General features: G+C 37.6%; 1 protein-coding gene and 5 non-coding genes across 15 annotated transcripts; all 6 read right to left on the bottom strand.

Moving 5' to 3' along the window:
- Positions 1–9,808: 9,808 nt before the first annotated feature.
- Positions 9,809–9,892, bottom strand: LOC120112645. Its single transcript, XR_005514220.1, has one exon. It is a non-coding gene; the product is annotated as a small nucleolar RNA SNORD24 (small nucleolar RNA).
- Positions 9,893–10,073: 181 nt separating this feature from the next.
- Positions 10,074–10,154, bottom strand: LOC120112692. Its single transcript, XR_005514263.1, has one exon. It is a non-coding gene; the product is annotated as a small nucleolar RNA R12 (small nucleolar RNA).
- Positions 10,155–11,720: 1,566 nt separating this feature from the next.
- LOC120112489 (transcription antitermination protein NusB-like) lies at positions 11,721–19,838 on the bottom strand. 10 transcript variants are annotated; one of them, XR_005514149.1, is made up of 4 exons: positions 19,501–19,544; positions 16,941–16,987; positions 12,309–12,407; positions 11,721–12,228 (listed from the first exon to the last, which is right to left on the bottom strand). XR_005514149.1 is itself a non-coding variant. In XM_039132015.1 (3 exons), exons 1-3 carry the CDS (start codon positions 18,807–18,809, stop codon positions 12,094–12,096), a joined length of 291 nt encoding a protein of 96 aa, XP_038987943.1. In that variant the 5' UTR covers positions 18,810–19,153; the 3' UTR covers positions 11,721–12,093. The 10 variants fall into 10 exon arrangements, 2 of the variants coding, with proteins under 2 accessions (XP_038987943.1, XP_038987942.1); XR_005514145.1 differs by lacking the exons at positions 16,941–16,987; positions 19,501–19,544 and adding exons at positions 18,576–18,624; positions 18,753–18,780; XR_005514146.1 differs by lacking the exon at positions 16,941–16,987 and having other exon boundaries at positions 12,309–12,438; positions 19,501–19,838.
- On the bottom strand, positions 18,049–18,130 carry LOC120112659. Its single transcript, XR_005514234.1, has one exon. It is a non-coding gene; the product is annotated as a small nucleolar RNA SNORD24 (small nucleolar RNA).
- Positions 18,285–18,369, bottom strand: LOC120112626. The gene has a single exon (XR_005514199.1). It is a non-coding gene; the product is annotated as a small nucleolar RNA SNORD24 (small nucleolar RNA).
- LOC120112690 lies at positions 18,539–18,619 on the bottom strand. The gene has a single exon (XR_005514261.1). It is a non-coding gene; the product is annotated as a small nucleolar RNA R12 (small nucleolar RNA).
- Positions 19,839–20,916: the final 1,078 nt, after the last annotated feature.

The raw sequence follows: 20,916 nt of genomic DNA, 5'->3' as shown, positions 1-20,916 counted from the left end.
GTTATTCACATATAGTATATAGTAAAATTGAGAACATAAGTATGTTTTATATTGAAGTACGCCGCAAAGGCCATTCAAGACAAAGATAACATTTTTCAAAATGGAAGGTCGTGAATGGAATCAAAATCAAAAGGAGAATTAACCCGTCGTTGAGGACTACAACATCTTCTCATTGCCTGAGCATTTTACCATATAGGACAGAAGATCAAAATCAAAAAGAAAGGGGGAACAAATTTCTCATTAATCAACATTCGATACAATTGTGACAGTTGTGTTATTGATTTCAGCAATTAGGTAAAACCTAATCAATCAAGATGTGTTAAAAATCATATGATTGCAACATATTTAAATCCACTAATTAATCTAGTATCCTCTATAAAATTATGATGAGGAATTGAGGATAATGATCAAGTTTTTCTAGGCAAACAAAAGAAAGCTAGAGCCTTTGACAAATCCTTTATTTACATAAGTATATCATGAACAATATCAGTTGTGAAAGGCAAATAAAAGTCAACTTCTCAGTTACTTCTTCCAGTTAGAACCATTGCTATAGTCAAAAGCAAAGGAAAAAGTACCTGCACAAGCCCTTGCATTCAAGCAAAATATAAGAAATGTTATTTGTAGTGATGGGTTACTGTACCACGTGCAACATCAACTTCCATGGTTTTTCCATCGGACACACCTAGAAAAAAAAGAAAAATCCAAATAAACTTTCAATAAGCATCACCAGTAGCACAAGTACTCTAGAACACGTACAAGAACCAGACAAAGTAAGAGGTAAAATATGTCTAAAGCACTACCATATGGACATTTGTAGATTCATAATGTCCTTATATATGGGTATGACGAGGCATCTCTTGCCCAGGAGCCTAGTCAATAATTTAGTTCTTATTCAAAAAACTGATTTCCTAGGATGCACTGGCCTTAACAACAAAGCTATTTCAATGACAAGAAAGCTCGTAATCAGACAACCATCAACACCAAGTGCAAAAGAAAGTAGTTCCAGGTCCTCCAGGAAAAGAATCACTTCCATGAATGCCACAATAACCAAAAAGCCAACCACCAATGTTATAATTATTTTAAGATGTCTTGACGGCATCCAACTATTATGCCTTTAGAAGATTCTAAAAGTCTATCACAGAGCCGACATACAAAACATTTCTCACGTAAAATCATATAACACAGAGTGGGTACAGCTTTTTCAAGCAAAACATTAAATTCGAACAGCAGAAATATAAGGTCAATGACTCCAACAAAGACATTGATAATACCAAATACACAAGCCTTAATTTCAACTACACAAACAAAGTAGAGTTAGGGAAGAAAAAGCAGCTCCAAACTCCAAAGTATGAACAAACAGTAGTGCATGAGGAAAAAAACGAAAATAAGTTTTTAGCAGGCCATTGTTTTTCATTTTAACAAAGAGCACAAATGGGCCAAATAAACAAACCTTAACTTTAACTCCACACTAGCATGCATAAATAGAATTGCAAATATAAAACATGAGGTAGCATCTACAATGGGAAAAGGCATTGAAGACATCTTGCAACTTAAAAACGCTATGGCCACTTAAGAGGAGCTCCTGCACTTTCTATTGCACCTTGACATCTGGATCCCAAATTAGGAAGCCCCAAGTCAAAATACTATATATCAAACTCCAAGAATGGGTAAATGAGAAGCAACAAGCAATTTCAAAAAGCAACAACCAATTAAATTGGCTGTACAGTGATTTTTATAACAAAAAAAAAAAATTGCATGGCATTCCAGCGGAAATTGATAGAAAAATAGTACAGCACACAAAATTGAAATAAAAAGGCTAAAAGCTCATCACTTGCTTTTTTTAATTGATTTCCAAAAGATATGGGTCATTTCATCCCCTGCACCCCAAAGCTAGCAAAAAAGAATGATTTTAGGCTAAAATATTTTTACAAGAGTCTGTAAACAAGTTAAGACACCATCACGGATACAACACTGACATTTTTGTGCAATTTGTCCATAAAGATAAGCTGTGAATGAACGACAACTTCCTATCACAATGAAACAATAATTTTAAGTAAATAACACAGCATCTTAAATCATGAATATGTACTACCTGGAACCTCCCATCCAATGCAACATTTCAGTGCAATTTGCCCATGAAGATGAACTATGAATGAACAGCAATGTCTTATCATGATGTTATAATGAACTGAAGTAAATAGCACTGCATGTGAAATAATTTGGCAATGAATGTTTCAGAAACAAAGCATATGAATCTGAAACAAAAACTAGTGGTATATGAGAGCCCAGTCATATACAAACATGAGTAAATTAAGACTGTAAAAGAAATAAAATAACAATAAAATAGAACAGTCTTGCTAGTATAAAATGTTCGGGCACCAAAGAAAGGGAATTGCAATATTTTCCAATACCTAGATCAAGTTGCCGAAACTTTTTTCAGATAACTGGCTCTCTAACTTCTGTACATGTAGAAAAACATGTGTTAAGAAAAACAGGAAGAAAAGTAATTACTCAAAAAATTTGGTTATCCAGGCACCCATACACTTAAAATGCAGTCAAGGCGGAGATCCATCTTTCCATAGATCAAATAAGGCATAAGTCAAGGATGCTACAGAAACGAGACTTTAGCTGGAACCAACATTTTGCATTTGATTTCTATTTCATATTTGTAATGGAAAAACAAATATTGTGTTTAATATGATGATAATAAAACTATGAGACCATAGGGAACAGTTAAGAGAATATAGGTCAACAATCAGCAACACTATTCTAGAGAACACAAAGTGAGGATGCGAATGCAATAGTCCAACCTATTCTACTAATCCCCCCAGAATTACCGAAGAACCTAACAAGATCAATATATAACCAACCATCCTTCCAAGATCATACAGCTGGTATCCAACAATGGCTACTCATCAATACTTAACCAAGAACCTAACAAGAATGATATTTATGCAGCATCCTACTAAGATCGGTTAATAGGTATCCATCAATTCAAAAGGAAGAGAAGAGTAATTAACTGGTGTAACTTGTCCACAAAGATAAACTGTGAATGAATGACAACTTCCTATCACCATGATTCGATGATTTGCAGCGAATAACACTACATCTTGAAATCAGTTGACAAAATAAATGTTTCAAAGACAAAATAGGTGAATCTGAAAAGATCTCCTGTGGAATAAGAGAGCCAAGTCATATCCGAAAGTGAGTAAACTAAGAAGTTTGAAAGAAAAAAAAAGAAAACTGTAATTAAATAGCTCAGTCCGGTAAGTGATAAAATATTGCAGAACCAAGACTTCAGCTGGAACCAACGTTTGCATTTGATTTCTATTTCATATGTGTAATGGAAAAACAAATATTGTGTTTAATATGATGATAATAAAACTATGAGACCATAGGGAACAGTCAAGAGAATATAGGTCAACAATCAGCAACACTAAGCTAGAGAAAATAAAGTGAAGATAGGAATGCAATAGCACACATACAGCAGACAAGCCAGGTTTATTCCTCTAAACCTAGTCCCTGGAGGAAATTAATTGAAAATCTCCAGTAACAGATACCATAAAGAAGTTGATTATAGTAAAAGTGTTTACAAAAAAATGAAATTGCAAAAGGATCAGACGATTTAAGACTACTAATACCATAAACGAACTGATACAAAGCAAAATCTTTAGTAAAAGATACTAACATCAGCAATAAAAACAGGTCAACTATCAAATCAATACAGCAGAAGTTCAAACCAGAATACACCTCTAGAGAGTGCTGGTATTCCATTTCTCCAGTGTTATCAGCCAACAGAGCTTTGTATTCCTCTCCAAGGCATCCTCATCCATTTCCATCAAAGGAAACTGCATGAACCAGCACGTCATATGATAACATTCATGAAGCAGAACAGACTTCTGTGGACTGACCTTGGAAGAAATGATAGCCAATCATCTATTAATTTGGTTTGATGGACTCCCTGGAACACTCTTAATTTGGTGCTTTACTTGCTCAACAAGCTGCTTTGACTATTAAGAAAGAAAATCATTTGCATTTTCTTATTGTAGCATGCTCGACTTATAGAACATTAGACCCCATCCATAATTGTAAATTGATTCCACCAATTGTAATCAAAGAATGCCTTGCTGCTTGATATATTAATTTCAGATTTTTTTTGCTTCTACTTCTTCAAACTTATTTTTTGCAGACTGCAACTGAGTCATCAGGTCCTTGGATCTCCCACTCATCTCATGTCCCTGCTGTTAAAGAAATTAATAACACATGGTAATTTAGAAACATAATACCAGCATCTCATGCCATATTCTCCAAACTTGCTTTTTTGCAAAGCATAATGCTTCTGTTTCCTGCATATAAACAGTTAAAAACATAAATAGCAGCAGATTGCCCAACCAAATCAAGAGAGGACTTTCCGAAGAATATTACAAACATTTTCATAAGCAGCTGTTTCTTCGGTATTAACTATCAAGCATATAAACTCTGATAGAATAATACGTAGTTTTATTCTTCCTCAAAGGAGAAATAAGAATATCCAGCTACACTATTCCACCACATTCTGCTAACGACAAATTACAGTAAACCAACAAGAAAATAATATGCATCAGAAGAATCATACCATCAATATAGCTACCCATTGGCTTAGAGGAACATTCCTCGATCTACATTAGCAACATCATCAAATTAGTGGATAGAACTGTAATATTCTTATCTAATTAATAGAATAATGATTGTACTGTGAAAGAAGAAATTAAACTTTATTGTACAATCAATGCTTTTCACTGGAGAAAAATGAACTCATAGAAAAGAATAGCTGAGCTTAGTCCAACTTGGTGCAACAAGAACCGCAACTGAGGACTCCAACTATCATGATCTTCCTGAAAGTAGACCTTAACAAAGAAAGCAATTTGGTACTGCTCCTATTTTCATGTTAAGCCTGCACAGCTTAACTGGTCATTATACATGGAGAGCTCATAATTCATTATTGCATAGTAGTGTATAGAAGGTCATGGTGAATGTTAGTGAAAGCATACTGGCCAAGCATCTTGTATCATTTTCTGCTTATGTGAGTCAAACCAATCCTACACACACAAGACAAAGGAGGAAAAAACATGGAAAATCTTTGTTGTACATACTTGCAAGTTAGAAGCACAAGGCATGCCAAGGGATGATATGATAGTTCAAAAGAACTTTGGAATATTTCATTCAGCCTAGCTGCTGTTCCTTTAGTTTAACATTCAACTCCTCGGTGATCTTTGAGTAGTAAGATCTATTGAAGACAAAGTACACAAAATTCACTGATCTATATGACGAAAATGTGATTGAACTCTCACTCTGATGCATACCACTTTCTTTTATTTTTATTGAAAGGATGACCATTTCTTGTTGAAGAAGCTCCGGTGTCTGCAATCAAGCAAGAATGCAACTACAAAAATATCAGAATGATTACCGATTGCACACAGAACATGATATTTCACAACATTAGCACACATACAGAAGGTAAGCCAGGTTTATTCCTCTAAACCTAGTCCCCGGAGGAAATTAATTGAAAATCTCCAATAACAGATACCATAAAGAAGTTGATTGTTCACAAAACAATGAAATTGCAAAAATATCAGGCGATTTAAGACTACTAATACCATAGACGAACTGATACAGAGCAAAATCTTTAGTCAAAGATACTAGCATCAGCAATAAAAACAGGTAAACTATCAAATCGATACAGCAGAAGTTCAAACCAGAATACACCTCTAGAGAGTTCCGGTATTCCATTTCTCCAGTGTTATCAGCCAACAGAACTTTGTATTCCTCTTCCAGGGCATCCTCATCCATTTCCATCAAAGGAGACTGGATGAACCAGCACATCATATGATAACATACATGAAGCAGAACAGATTTCTGTGGACTGACCTTGGAAGGAATGATAGCCAATCATCTATTAATTTGGTTTGATGGACCCCCTGGAACACTCTCAATTTGGTGCTTTACTTGCTTAACAAGCCAGCTTTGACTGTTAAGAAAGAAAATCATTTGCATTTTCTTATTGTAGGATGCTCGACTTACAGAACATTAGTCCCCATCCATAATTGTAAATTGATTCCATCAATTGTAATCAAAGAAATGCCTTGCTGATTGATATATTAATTTCAGATTTTTTCGCTTCTACTTCTTCAAACTTATTTTTTGCAGACTGCAACTGAGTCATCAGGTCCTTGGATCTCCCACTCATCTCATGTCCCTGCGCTTAAACAAATTAATAGCCACATGGTAATTTAGAAACATAATACCAGCATCTCATGCCATATTCTCCAAACTTTCTTTTTTGGAAAGCATAATGCTTCTGTTTCCTGCATATAAACACTTAAAAACATAAATAGCAGCAGATTGCCCAACCAAATCAAGAGAAGACTTTCTGAAGAATGTTACAAACATTTTCATATGCAGCTGTTTCTTCGGTATTAACTATCAAGCATATAAATTCTTATAGAAGATTACATAGTTTTTTCTTCCTCAAAGGAGAAATAAGAATATCCAGCTACACTATTCCACCATAGTGTCAATAGAACAATCTATGATGTAATATAATAATTACAATGTCAATTTGAACACTTCGAATTAGACTAAAACATTATGCAGTGAATTATATGGAATTGAGATCGGAAAACCCTGGTCGTTTTCAGGCCCTAAATGTTGACTATTTGAGAAACCCAGGAAGCCGGAATATTTTGATTTGGATAAAATTTAAGGGGTTCCAACCGAACCCGATTGGGAGGGAGAAATTACCTATAGTTCTGAATAATCTTCGCTGGGACTTGGGCCGGGCTTAGGCTGAGCTCTAAACGAACTGATTGGTTTCAAGTTGCAACTGAGTGGGCTCAATCTGACCGGGCCACCGACAACCTAGTTTGTTTCCAGCGACTGACTCTACTTTCCCTCTCTCGATCTTCTTCTCTCCTAAACCTATATCTTGTATCCTTGGTCTTTAATTCTAAAGTCCCGAAATGGATTATAAACTTGTAGATTGTAGATGTTTTATTTAGCATATGGTGATGAATCAGTTTTAAATTTATAATTTTTTTCCTAATTTGATGATGTTTCATTTAGAGAATCTTGGTAGCACACTGGAGCAGATATCTATAAACCAATGTATATCCAACACCACTTGATTTACTCATGTATACTATGTTCAAATAAAAGGATTATTCTCTAGCGAAATAAGACCACATTTAATCACTTAAGGACCATATTCCCCGCCTAGGCATGGCGTGACATGCAGAGTAATGATGTGGCAATGACAGGCATTCGATTAAGTATGGTGTTAAGGAGGACAAACGGACCGGGCCTGAATTTGAAATAGCACGCAAAATTGTTAAACAGACTGGCTTGATGATTTGTACCAGACAATGAAAGTTTGGCCCATAAGCTGAAGTACACTTATTCTCAGCCATACTAAAGAGAAAAAGATATTGTATGCTTTTCTTTTCTTTTTAATTTTTTTAGCAATGTGTTTTTATTTTCTTAAACATAATCATGTTAGATAACTAATTCTACCATCAAAGGCCAATCAGTTAGTCAATCACTGGTCTAAACCATCCGATCAAGGTATCATTCTCTGCAGCATCATCAAAATATGGATGCCTGGTATGGCTTTGTGTTCCTTTTGTTTACTTATGATGGGATTTTTGGCTGCAATTAATTGATTGTGCTTGTTTCAACAGTCACTATTATTTATCTAAGACAAAGCCATCAACATACCCGTGGAGCGGTGGTGTAATCGTCAACCTTTACCCCACTTTCTATTCAAATTGGCTAGAAACATGGAGGCTCAAAGCTCTCTCTCTCTTGTTGTCTCCTATGTAGGGAGCTTAGGTTGGCTTTTGTTTTCAAGTTCGGTTTGTACTTTTAAGATTTGTTATGATAGGGCTTTGACTTTTTGACCTAAAAGTGGGCCAAGTCGGGATTGGATAAAAGTTTTATTGATATCGGTCTAGACGTGACTTAACCTGATCCAATATATGCCCCATCCTTCATTGGTTTTTTTTGCATTCATGACACCTGTATTTAATCAGCATGACTAGTTTTAGGTACCTCTCTAAATCATATATTATGAAATATCCGGCTCATCAAGCAACCCCAAACAAGGTTCACTACAACGCCGAATAAGAAAATCAGAGTGCAAGCCTAACCTCCTTTGTACTAGGCATGTTATTCTGCGTGTGCGGGAACATTCATGCACCTGCTCGGCCTGGATCCATATCCAATCGGATCCATAGTCGACCTTCCTTGTTTAAATCGCCTTTGTCAAAGAAACAACTATACATAGTTACGTGTATTTTATGACTCACATCGTATAGCTTGTCCGGTTTCATGCTATTTGCATAGTAATCCATACAAAGTAACGGCTTATAACCGACTCACATAGTATCATCATAGCCTATAAATACCACCTCCAGCTCAACCCTCTCTTCCCTCCCTTTTCTCTCGAAAGTCGAAATAATGTGGGTTTCTTTCTGTCCTTCCGGCCATCCCCTAAGCTCTCAGGCTCTACTTCACGACCGATGCCCCGGTCGCATCGGTCTCCTCCATCCGTCCATCTCGGAAGAAGAAGATTTGCATAAGAAGCTCTTCTTTTTTGCTCTGGGTCAAAGGTATGAATTCTTGGGCCTTCTCCAAACCCTTTGACGTTCTTAGTGCTTCTTCTTAAGGTCTGAGTTATTAGCCTTTTTTTTTGTCATTCTTCGTGCTTCTTCTGAGGTATGGATTCTTGGCCTTCCTTTTTTTTGCTCGATCGTTCTTGGTGCTTTTGCTTGAGATCTCTTGCAAGAAATTTTTCTCTTCGGCTCCGATCATTGTTATGTTTCTCGGGATCATACTTAGATATCTCTCCTCAAAAAATTTCAATTTTCGACTTAAAATTTCAATGGGTGTTCCTCCATCCTTTTATTTTTTTATTTCTTTTATTATCTGGACTAGAGTTTATAAGGAGAAAATAAGAATATGATGCTCGGTATGTGTGAGTTACTTCTAATCATCCAACTAATCATCAAATTAAGATCATCATGACATGAAATGGTATCGAAGCTGTGGCGATAGTGGATTCGTAGGTGATCCATGATTCTTTTGACAGCTCTAATCGTTAGACAATTAGAAGTACAACTCACAACATACCAAGCATCGAAATCTATTTCTCCTTATAACTCTAGTCTAGAAAAATAAAAAGAAATAAAAAAATAAAAAGCATGGAGAAACACCCATTAAAATCCTAAGTCGAAACCGAAATTTTCTGAGGAGAGAATCTAAGTACGATCCCGAGAAATATAAACAATATCAGAGCCGAAGAGAAAAATTTCTTACAAAAGATCTCAAGCAGAAGCACCAAAAACGATCGAGCAAAAAAAAAGAAGACCAAGAATCCATACCTCAAGAAGAAGCACCAAGAACGAACAAAAAAAAAGGCCAAAAACTCAGACCTCAAAAAGAAGCACCAAAAACGATAAAAAGGGAAAGGGAGAAGGCCCAAGAATTCATACCTTTGACCCAGAGCAAAAAAGAAGAGCTTCTTATGCAAATCTTCTTCTTCCGAGATGGGCGGATGGAGGAGACCGATGCGACCGGGCATCAGTTGTGAAAGTAGAGCCTGGGAGCTTAGGGGATGGCTAGAAGCACAAGAAAGAAACCCTCGTTGTTTCGATTTTCAAGAGAAAAGGGACGGAAGAGAGTGGCGTGAGCTGGAGGTGGTATTTACAGAAATTAAATAAAAAATGAGATTTTAACTGAAAAAAGAAGACTTGAATAGGGTAATGGAAACCAGGGCCTGAGAGATCTTGGTGGTAGATTGTCATCAGATGGGTTCCCCATCAAGAGTAGCAAATATATTTTTCTCACATCACAGGCTCATCAAAATTTTCAATATAGTGGAATTACAACTATATGTTACCAAATAGAAAAAAAAAAGACAAGCAGGTAGAAATTTAAGACCAAGTCAATAACGAGCATGAGAGAAATAACCAAAAAAAATCAAAATCCAAACTTTACTTTGACGAAATGTTATCTTCGTAATGGAAGGGAGTTGCATAATGTGTCAGAAGTAGCTGGTTAATAAAATCATCTTAAGGAAATCAATGGAAATCTGAATGTTTCAGTTCATCATCCAACATCACGCCTATAGAATACATAAACCAAAATCACAACAAACAAAAAGGAAAAGAAAAAAAGAACGCAAAAGTAATCGAAGAAATTGTTGAAATATATCGATAAAACTGGAAAAAAAAATTGAAGCAATTTACCTACCTTGTCACCGAAAACCCTAGAAAGGATGGTTCGGAGCTAAAGGAAGGAGAAACATTTGGCCTAACGATAGATTCCTTGCTGCACCCAAATCCAGCAGCAAACAATTGCAATATTAGGCCATCCTTAAACACAGCTAAAATAAACAATGGATGAAAACAACATCATTCACTAACAGAAACCATAGAAAAGCTTAGCAAATATCAGAGAAGCGATGTATGACCCTGTAATCTAAGAAATTAGCATAAGATCTTCCAACAGGAGGAAAGGAGAGATAGAGATCAAATCAAAAAATCAGGGAACATAGAAGAATTGTAAAAAGGGCTTCTCGCCCAAAGAAGCTGAAGGGCGAGGAGCCGCGGAGACTGAGAAAACCCTAACAAGCGTTGGCGCTGGGACTCGGTTTGTTAGAGGGCTCTTGATCCAATTATAGGCAGTGGGGCCTGTTTCTGGTGTCCCGCGGTGGGCTTTTAAGTATACCAAGCATCACCAAGTATGAAATTGGGTTTCATAATGCATTCCATGTTACTCGGTCGGTATTCTCTTCATCTCTAAATATGACTATTTCATGAGTTTATGGAAAAAACTAACATCCCTCATGGTTCGTGTTCAAAATATTTTTTGACCTACCTCAGTCCAAAAAAAAAAATAATAAAAGAGCACGGATCCTCTGCAGGGCGCGCACAACACCATAAAATACTGTGCAGTTTTGGATCACTGCCATCAAGAAATAAATAGCCATCAAACAAAATAATCCAAAAGTGCACATCATGTCATATATGGCGTGCATTGTTTGATAGTCACGTACATTGTTTGATAGTCATCCATCTTCTGATGGCAGCTATTCAGGGATGCATTGCACTTTACGGTGTACAGATGGCACCACAAAAAATTTTAGTTGTTAATGAGATTCTTGGACACAAATCGGATTTTAGGGAGATGAGGCGACCACAGCATTTGAGCTTTGTAAAGTTTGGATATCTATCATCCAAAGTACTTAAAAGCGACACCTTCAAATGATTTAGAGACTTCTTAACCAACCAAAAAATCACGAAATGAAGGGCTCCTCAAACAATAGAATGGGTTTATTTTTTCCCAAGACAAAGCTAGAATGTATATGAATCACAAATTTTGGTTCCATTTATATGTTCAATATAATGAAGCGTATGGATCTTCGTCTTGACTCGCTCATTTTGTATATTGACATGGATATATGTTATGCCCTCAGAATCACAAAGCCATATCTTTCTTTCAGATGGTTATTGAAATTCTTAATATTTGGCAAGAGAGAAGAACAAAAACCAAGAATACTCAAAACCTACGACTCTTCCATAATGAAAATAAAAATAAAAAAAAAACACATCTCTCTTATAAAATAACTACATGAGTTATTTAGTTGGGAAGTTCTTCGAGCTCACCACATCTTACAATATAACTTGTACAACAAAATGCAAATATGTGAATATGGTATCAGTAATACAAAAACTCAGAATCTACAATGCATTCGTCTGAATTATTTTGTAATACAGATGTGGGCACAATATTCATCAAAATAAAACTAAAGGTTCTAATCATGCGTTAAAAATATGGATCTCGTGATTCATTTCTAAGGCCAAGTACATTTCGTTTTCTCCTCACCCTTGGTTCTCCCAGTAACCAATGGAAATTTATCAAGTCCTTTTGATCACCACAATTAACCTGCAGTTTTCCCTACTCCCACTTTACATGACCGTTAGCCTTTGACAAATAGAATGAGGATTTCTTTAACTTTTGCCGCTGCTTCCACTCCGATCTGCTATAAAGATGTCCTTAAATTTCAAGCTTTTGATGATCCAAAGACTGAACAGCATCCATTGCACTGAAATCTTTGACAAAAGTCCAGAGGCATCCATTGATAATCCTAGGAGCACAGCCATCATAGAATCGTTTTGCAAGATCAACCGCCTTCGCGAAAGACACTCAAATAATGAGTAAGATGATAAGGTAAAACCCACTAGGTAGGCTGAAGGGGGAGGATAACTGACCTCATTTATGACAATCTGGTGCCTTGTTCCTAGCACTGTTACTTCTGCCATTGCAAGGTGAAGAATGCAGAGCTCCAAAATTCTTGCTGCAGGCTGATCCTGCATTAGGAATGTTATGGGACGTAGGCTTCTGCTTCCATAATGAAACAGTTAAAAGTTTATCTCCATCCAATTTCTGGAGAATTAAATGGGTGTGCATATATATGCAGAGGAGAAACTATACCACAGAAAACATAGGCATGATCCATAAGCTGGAAGTAAAACAAGGCATAAGTAGAGTACATTAAGCTGAGAGTTACCAAGGTATACATTAGGTTCACTGCAGCGATATAAGATTGTTTAGTTCCTAAAAAGAAGAAAATTTGAATAGCCTATGGAATCACAACTAGGTTTGTCAGAGGGCTCTTGATCCAATTTATAGGCAGTGGGGCATGTTTCTGGTGTCCCGCGGTGGGCTTTCAAGTATACTAAGCATCACCAAGTATGAAATTGGGTTTCATAATGCATCCATATTACTCAGTGGGTATTACTCAGTAGATAGGAGCATCAAAATGTCTCTCTTGGTTTTTGAGGATCTTCATGTTTGTACACTTTTGTTGTAATCGGAGGAGATTGAGTGGTGTACCGCGGTGGGCTTATCCTCCACCAAGGCCCAAAATGCCCCTCCCCACCACCTCGATCTCCAAGACCGACTCGACGAGTCTAGCATTCTCTGCTTCCCAACCCCAACATCTAGGGGCAAAAAATAGTTGGCCACCTCTCGATCGCAGCCCTCCATCCACCTGGATCTGAAAAAATCGAACATCACCTATCTAACCCCGCTCGCCTCCTCCACACTTTGCCAGACTCATCTCTCAACAATCGGACCAAGTTTCTCTATCTCTTGATGATGGTAGATCAGAGGACGAACCTAATGTTCATGTCCCCTTCTCTAATCCACGGAACTCTTGACTTCTGCCGCCATAATACCTCCTCATGCCGCAAAAAAAAATGATGTGTAGCCAATTTTCGTCGAAAATCAGCTAGCTCCTCCTCTAACAAGACACCACTATTATCCTCTATTCCCTAAAGGTCAGCAACAAATGCATCACCTCATTGAAACTTCTAAAGATATCACCCGCTACCTTCCAGTTCTATCTTCGCAACCTCCACTTAGTGAGCTCCAATTTGTAGGTGACCCTCCGCATAGCATCTCCCGCACCAAATCCCCCACACCCCACGGACGATGTCCCAAGACTTTGGATTCGACAACTATATCTTCTCAAAGCGAAATGGGTTGTGGTGACAAGTGCTAGAAACAATGCTAATCAAGAGCGGACGATGATATGAAGCGATCTGAAAAAGGTGATAAACCTAATAGATAGAAAAGTGTTGAATCCAACTCGTCGAGGCTATAACCCTATCAATCCTCTGCCATACTCTGGCATGACCAAAATGGTTGTACCAAGTAAACCTCGATCCAAAGAAGCCAAGATCCACCAACCCATTAGCCCCCGTGAAGTCATGAAACTCCCTTCTTTCGACTTTGTCACTATAGGCATTGCCTCCTCTATCGTCCATGGGCCCCTAAATGTAGTTAAAATCACCAGCAATCAAGGTCAGAATACCTTGTGCAACAAGATTAGTCACCTCGCCCCATAGGGCCCTCCTCACTCTGAAGTCGGTACCAGAACACACATTCGACAAAATCAAAGGAGGTTCATTATGTTCCAAAATTACTATTACAACTTATTGGGGGCAGTTATAGAAAAAATCCACAGTGGCTACATCCCGCTTCCACAAAACAATGATACCCCCCAATAAACCTAGTGATTCAATGACATAAGAATCCCAGGTCGCTAGAAACCGACACCGTGTTTGAAGGAGGCTGTCTCTAGAAAGCTGAATTTCACACAAAAAACAAATGACCGGGCCATACATCCGAATCAGTCTCCTAAATGAGGAAATAAAGGGGGGCTTGCCTGCCCTCCTATAGTTCCATGCACCAGATAGCTCGTCCCTGGCCCGGCCCCGCCAGTCTCCTCAATCGAGTCAGTCGAGTCTCTCAACAGGTCGAACCCTGACCCGATTCGGATCCCCACCTAAGTTGCCATAGCACCTGAGTCATCACTATCAACTAACACCCGGTCCTTCGAGAACGATCGTCGATGCACTACCTTCGTCGGCTTCTACCACCCATTCGAGTCCGGTGACGAGCTAAGAAAACTAGGACAGTTGGAGGGGAAGCTCGGTCGTGAGGACGAGGAACTCGACCCTGACAACTTCGAGGTTACACGGTCATCTTCCTCATCCTCAACAACCCCTTCAAAGCTATGATAGTCGGATCTTCGCAATCATCAGGCAAGGGCCAAAAATAGGCCTCCAACCTTGCTCATCCACAGCACCCGAGTCATCGCCATCAACGATCACCTAGTCCTTCGAGGGCGATCGCTGATGCACTACCTTCGTCGGCTTCTGCCACCCATTCGAGTTCGACGACGAACTAAGAAAACTAGGACGATTGGAGGGGAAGCTCACCCGTGAGGAAGAGGAACCCAGCCTTGACAACTCCAACGTTACTCAGTCATCTTCCTCATCCTCGGCAGTCCCATTTACGGCCGAATCCTCGCAATCGTCAGCCAAGGGCCAAAAATAGGCCTCAAACCTTGCTCGTCCAAGCTGGTATCAGGTTCGCCACCTCGGCAGTCCCTTCATAGCCATTTACGGCCGGATCCTCGCAATTGTCAGCCAAGGGCCAAAAATAGGCCTCAAACCTTGCTCGTCCAAGCTGGTATCAAGTTCGCCACCAATCCCCTAGCCTCCGCCTACCTCCACCACCATTGGAGCCATGGACCTTGAACGCTCCTGCAAATCTTACAACTCCACCGCTAGCTCCGGCACTGAAAATTTCACTCTTCATCTGCATGCCCTATTCACGCACAATGGTAGCAGAAATCCAGAACATTCTCGTACATGAAAGGCCACCCCAAAACCTTATTCCTCCTCTTAACTTGAATCTCCGGCATCAATAGCTCATTGGCATCAATGGCCAACTTAACCCTAGCTCCAACTTCTTCAACTAGTCGGTAAAGCCATCCATGACTAACGATTGAACTACAGCTGAGGTGATCTGCAAGATTATATCCTTGTCTCAGTACTCCACCAAGAGCTTCAACATCCACAGCCACACCTCCGCCGATTTGACAACGTCCAGGCTAGGGATGAAGTCAGGAGCCTATGGCTCCACCGCCAACAGCTCACCCGCCACCACCTAAGGGCCACCGAATAGAGTGTGTCCCGTTCCTCCTCCAATTTGAACCTAACCACCAAATGGTCGTCGGCAAGGGGAGACACCTCCACCTTATACTAAAGCTTTCCATGCGCCGCCACCTCACAAGGCACCCACTTCAACAGAACCCATCGACCAAGGCTCCAAATAACGACTGCAACTTTCTCCCAAGGCTGCCTACCGGCTTTGATTAGTCCTCCGACAACTTGAGGACCATCGCGAAGTGCCTCCGAAGGTTCTCCACCTCCTCCTCCTCCGGAGGTTCTCCACCAGAGGGCCCTTGCAAGTCTATTGAAAAGCTGCAAGCTAGATTTTATGATCAACTATTGAATGGAAGGTTGGTAACTAAGCCTTGAAAAGCAAGACAATTCATCAGCCAATAACATAAAAACTCTAGAATACAACTCTAGAGTACGCATAGCAATTATCAACGAAAGCAAGTCACGGTTACCAAACCTAAATGCTATACTAGCTTAAACACTATGGATCTGTTTGATACTATTATCATTTTTGTGACTTTCTTTATCCACAAATTAGCAAAAAGTAGCATGGAGCTTGATGTGGCTGACAGCATTCCCATGAGACTCAAACTATACGTTCATTATGTTTTCATTTATTTTTGAAAGCAATAAGTTTATGTTTCCAAAGTCTGAGAAAGTTTTTATCAAACAAATTTGAAAATGCAAAATGGTTTCTATCATGCAGGTTGTTTGTCTATTATGCTTTCTTCTTGGGATTTTGAAAATAGAAATAAAAAATGAAAACAATATCAAATGGGCTCTCAATTAGTCTAAGCTTCATGATAAGGGGACAAGTTTATTGGACTAAACTAGGCTTAACTGATATAACGTTTATCCAAGAAGGAGAATAGCCATGAGATGCCATGGGACTGAGCTTCATCTTAATAAATTATCAAAAACAACAATGTATCAAAAAGAAAAAATCAATATACAACTCTCTAAAAAAGTGAATGTCTCTAAAATTTTCTTCTACAAAAAACTAACATTAATAGTTTATTGGCTTGAGCCAAATTGTCTATAGTCCAAGCTAGACTATGAAACCGTAACATTCATTACATGCCACCACTCACCCAGGTGCATTACATTGGTTACATTCATTGTGTGCTGATCTCGAAAATTAAGCCCATAGGAATGTGCCTCAAAGATTGGCAGCATCAACAACCGTTCTAGCGCATGCAATAAAGACTCTAATTTTTACCTTCCAAAAGTTTAATATCAGCAAACAGCTAACAAATAACAAAAATTTGCCCACAATTTTTTTTAAAATAACAAGATGGTTGTACCATCTGGGTTGGTTGGTTGAATAGATTTGCAACATTTTGAGTTTAAATCAAAACTGACTACCTGTGGATGACAAGACAAATGGGATAGATTCCAATGGATTTATATTGCTGCATCCAAATAAAGGTTAGCAAAAAGAAAAGTTCAAATCAGCCATCGGGATCATCAAGTTAAACAGGCATCATAGGTATAAATTGGATAAAGGACCTGTCATTGCCAATTTAAATCATTAACAATTTCTCATGTTACAAACTCTAGATTATGTTTCACGACATGGTGCTAAACTTCAAACCATTCATATTAAAGATTATTTTACCATTTAGATGGTCATCACAAGCCAAAAACTAGTGGGTTACTCCAATCTGACAAGATAAGATGGGATGGGAGATGGGTCGAAAGAGTTTGATCATATTTCAACAATTGTAGGATTTGCACATTTTGGAAAAGAGTTACCAAAAACAGAAGGTTTAATCCATACAAATGTCAACATTTTATGCTCTGCATCTTAAAATATGACTATGTTAAGATTGAACTAAATTTAAAAAATGACTTGAACAAAAACTCAAATGAGTTATGACCCATTTTGACTAGAAGAGATATATAGAAGGACAATGTTAGATTCCGCAGCAATTCAACATATAATCCAATATCTAACGCATGGCCATGCTGAAGTAAGTTTCAGTCTCATTCCTCAATCAATTTAAATTTCTCCAAACATTATAAGTTGAGTGTAGATAAGATGACAGAGTGCGTTGTAACAACAAATTCAAAGAATCAACCGGCTTTCCCCAAATTTTTTATTTTTATTAAGAAAATAAAGAATATATCCACCGCAAGTGCCACATTCTTAACTAGCACCATCAACCTGTTGAAAAATTTAAAAATTATCAGCCTAATAAGTAAAATCAATTCAAATTCGAACCTAATCAATTTTCATCTTTCAAACCTTGATCAACTTATGGTTGTGAATTATAAATATAAAATTAAATTTTTAAAAGACATGGTCTAAAAATATGTTATACAGATCCAGATGTAAAATGATAGCTAACTATTTAAATCCAACAAGCATGTATTCTAAAATCCTAGAATGAAATGGTCACAAAATTTAAATTTTTACACAAACAAGATTTAAATAGAAAATGAGATTTTAAACAGAAAAAGAAGAAAACAGAACCTCAGAGATCTTGGTAGTTGATGATCATCAGATGGGTCACCCATCAAGAGAAACAAATATTTTTCTATCATCACAGGCTCATGAAAGTATCTAAACTATGCAAGTGTTTTTTGAGACCTGATGACATTTATACTATGCGACCATAGTTTAAATCTTAAACATACAGAAATTAAATAAAAAAAGGAGATTTTTAACAGAAAAAAAGAAGACTTGAATAGGGTAGTGGAAACCAGAGCCTCAGAGATCTTGGTGGTAGATTGTCATCAGATGGGTTTCCCCATCAAGAGTAGCAAATATATTTTTCTCACATCACAGGCTCATTAAAATTTTCCAATAGAGTGGAATTCGAACCATATGCAACCAAAATAGAAAAGAAAGACAAGCATGTAGAAATTTAAAACGAAGTCAGAGGAATAACCAAAAAAATCAAAACCCAAACTTTACTTTGGACGAAGCGTTATCTTCGTAATGGAAGTGAGTTGGCATAATGTTTCAGAAGTAGCTGGTTAATAATATCATCTTACGGAAATCAATGGGAATCCGAATGATTTTCTTCATCATCCAACATCACGCCTATAGAATACATAAACCAAATCACAACAAACAGAAAGGAAAAGAAAAAAAGAACGCAAAAAGTAATCGAAGAAATTGTTGAAATATATCGATAAAACTGGAAAAAAAAATTGAAGCAATTTACCTACCTTGTCACCGAAAAACCCTAGAAAGGATGATTCGGAGCTAAAGGAAGGAGAAAACATTTGGCCTAACGATAGATTCCTTGCTGCACCCAAAACCCAACAGCAAACAATTGCAATATTAGGCCATCCTTAAACACAGCTAAAATAAACAATGGATGAAAACAACATCATTCACTAACAGAAACCATAGAAAAGCTTAGCAAATATCAGAGAAGCGATGTATGACCCTGTAATCTAAGAAATTAGCATAAGATCTTCCAACAGGAGGAAAGGAGAGAATAGAGATCAAATCAAAAAAATCAGGGAACATGGGAAGAATTGTAAAAAGGGCTTCTCGCCCAAAGAAGCTGAAGGGCGAGGAGCCGCGGAGACCGAGAAAACCCTAACAAGCGTTGGCGCTGGGACTCGGTTTGTCGGAGGGCTCTTGATCCATTTATAGGCAGTGGGGCCTGTTTCTGGTGTCCCGCTGTGGGCTTTTAAGTATACCAAGCATCACCAAGTATGAAATTGGGTTTCATAATGCATTCCATGTTACTCGGGTCGGTATTCTCTTCATCTCTAAAATATGACTCTTTTCATGAGTTTAATTATGGAAAACTAACATCCCTCATGGTTCGTGTTCAAAAATATTTTTTGACCTAACTCAGTCCAAAAAAAATAATAATAATAAAATTCTTCCAATTAGAAACTAACAAGCAAACCAAACTCCCAAAGACTCTAACTTTGAGCCAAAACAAGTGCACAAACTCACAGAGCAAGCTCTCGTGCAGCTCTCGGGCTGCAAAATCTCCCGTTTCTTGTCGATTTTGTGCGACGCCCCTCTCGGAGAATCCGAAGTGTCTGCTACTTGCTCTAAGGCTTCAGCAACGGCGAAGGGTGGCGAAAGGGAAAGAGAACCTCGAGAAGACGGAGGAAACATCAGGGATTTATAGTTCTTGGCTTGAAGTTTACGACGAGGAGATGTCTCGGAGAAGAAGAAGAAGAGGAGGAGGAGGAAGAAGAGCTGCAGAGGTTGAAAGGGAGAAGGGGGGTTTTTACGGAGAAGAAGAAACGGCGGAGCTCGCTTCCATTTTTTGTTTTCCACGGAGTATCTAGAGATAAGATCCTGTCGTTTGAGGGAACATGCATATTTGTAGCTTCCTAAGATTTTGAGGGCCACACCGGGGCAACGGAGGGTGAATAATTTTGTAAAATATATCTAGCCACCTGGCAACAACCAAAATCGATGCTAAATATCCAGCTCCTCCTAATTTTTTAAGTTTACTAATAAAACCATCTAAACTTTCTTGTTTAAAGAGTAAGAGAGGATTTTTCAGATCACACCTAATTTATTAAGACAATAAACTTTATAATGATGGAAGCAGGGCAGAGACCGGGTTCTTGCTATCAACTTTCAATAACTTTATCAATTAAACGGGTCACGCTATACCATACTATCTACTCAAAATGGTTATTTTTAATGCACGCTCGTTGATCATTTTCTAACCTATCCAAAATAAACATGCTTAGATGCAAGTTTTTGAAAACTGAATTGGACTTAGGTTGGTTGACACAAACTCAATTATAATATGTTAGTTTTGGGTTTAGCCTATTGAATGCTATGGATCACAGATAGTGCATAAAATTCTAAAACTTCTAGATTAGTGATAACATAAATTCAAAATGATAGAGAAGTCATACAATTAATGATTGGTAAAAAATAAAGAATAATAAAAAAAGTTGGGTGCAAGAGTGTTTAAGGATTTATCATGATTTTTTTACTTGAATTTCATATATATATATATATATATATATATATATATATATATATATATATATATATATATATATATATATATATATATATATATATATATATATATATATATATATATCATACACACGTGTATTATTTGGATGCTCAATCTATGATCCTCTATTCCTGATCCTTGTCTATTGAATAGGTGAAATCATATAAATGAGTTTGCATATTGGATATAAGTCTATATGAATTTACTTTCCTAAGTATGATTCTAAACGGATCAAATATGATTTAGGATTTTTTACTTCAAGTTTACGTATATCTCTTTATACACGCACGTGTATTATTTGGATGCTCAATCCCCTATTCCAATCCTTGGTTGTTTTTACTTTTAGAAATATATAATTGAATAGGTGAAATCATATG

This window comes from Phoenix dactylifera, chromosome 11 (assembly GCF_009389715.1).
Source record: "Phoenix dactylifera cultivar Barhee BC4 chromosome 11, palm_55x_up_171113_PBpolish2nd_filt_p, whole genome shotgun sequence".
Taxonomy (NCBI): Eukaryota; Viridiplantae; Streptophyta; class Magnoliopsida; order Arecales; family Arecaceae; genus Phoenix; species Phoenix dactylifera.
The sequence above is the reverse complement of the archived record's forward strand: the minus strand, read 5'-3'. Positions and strand labels throughout refer to the sequence as shown.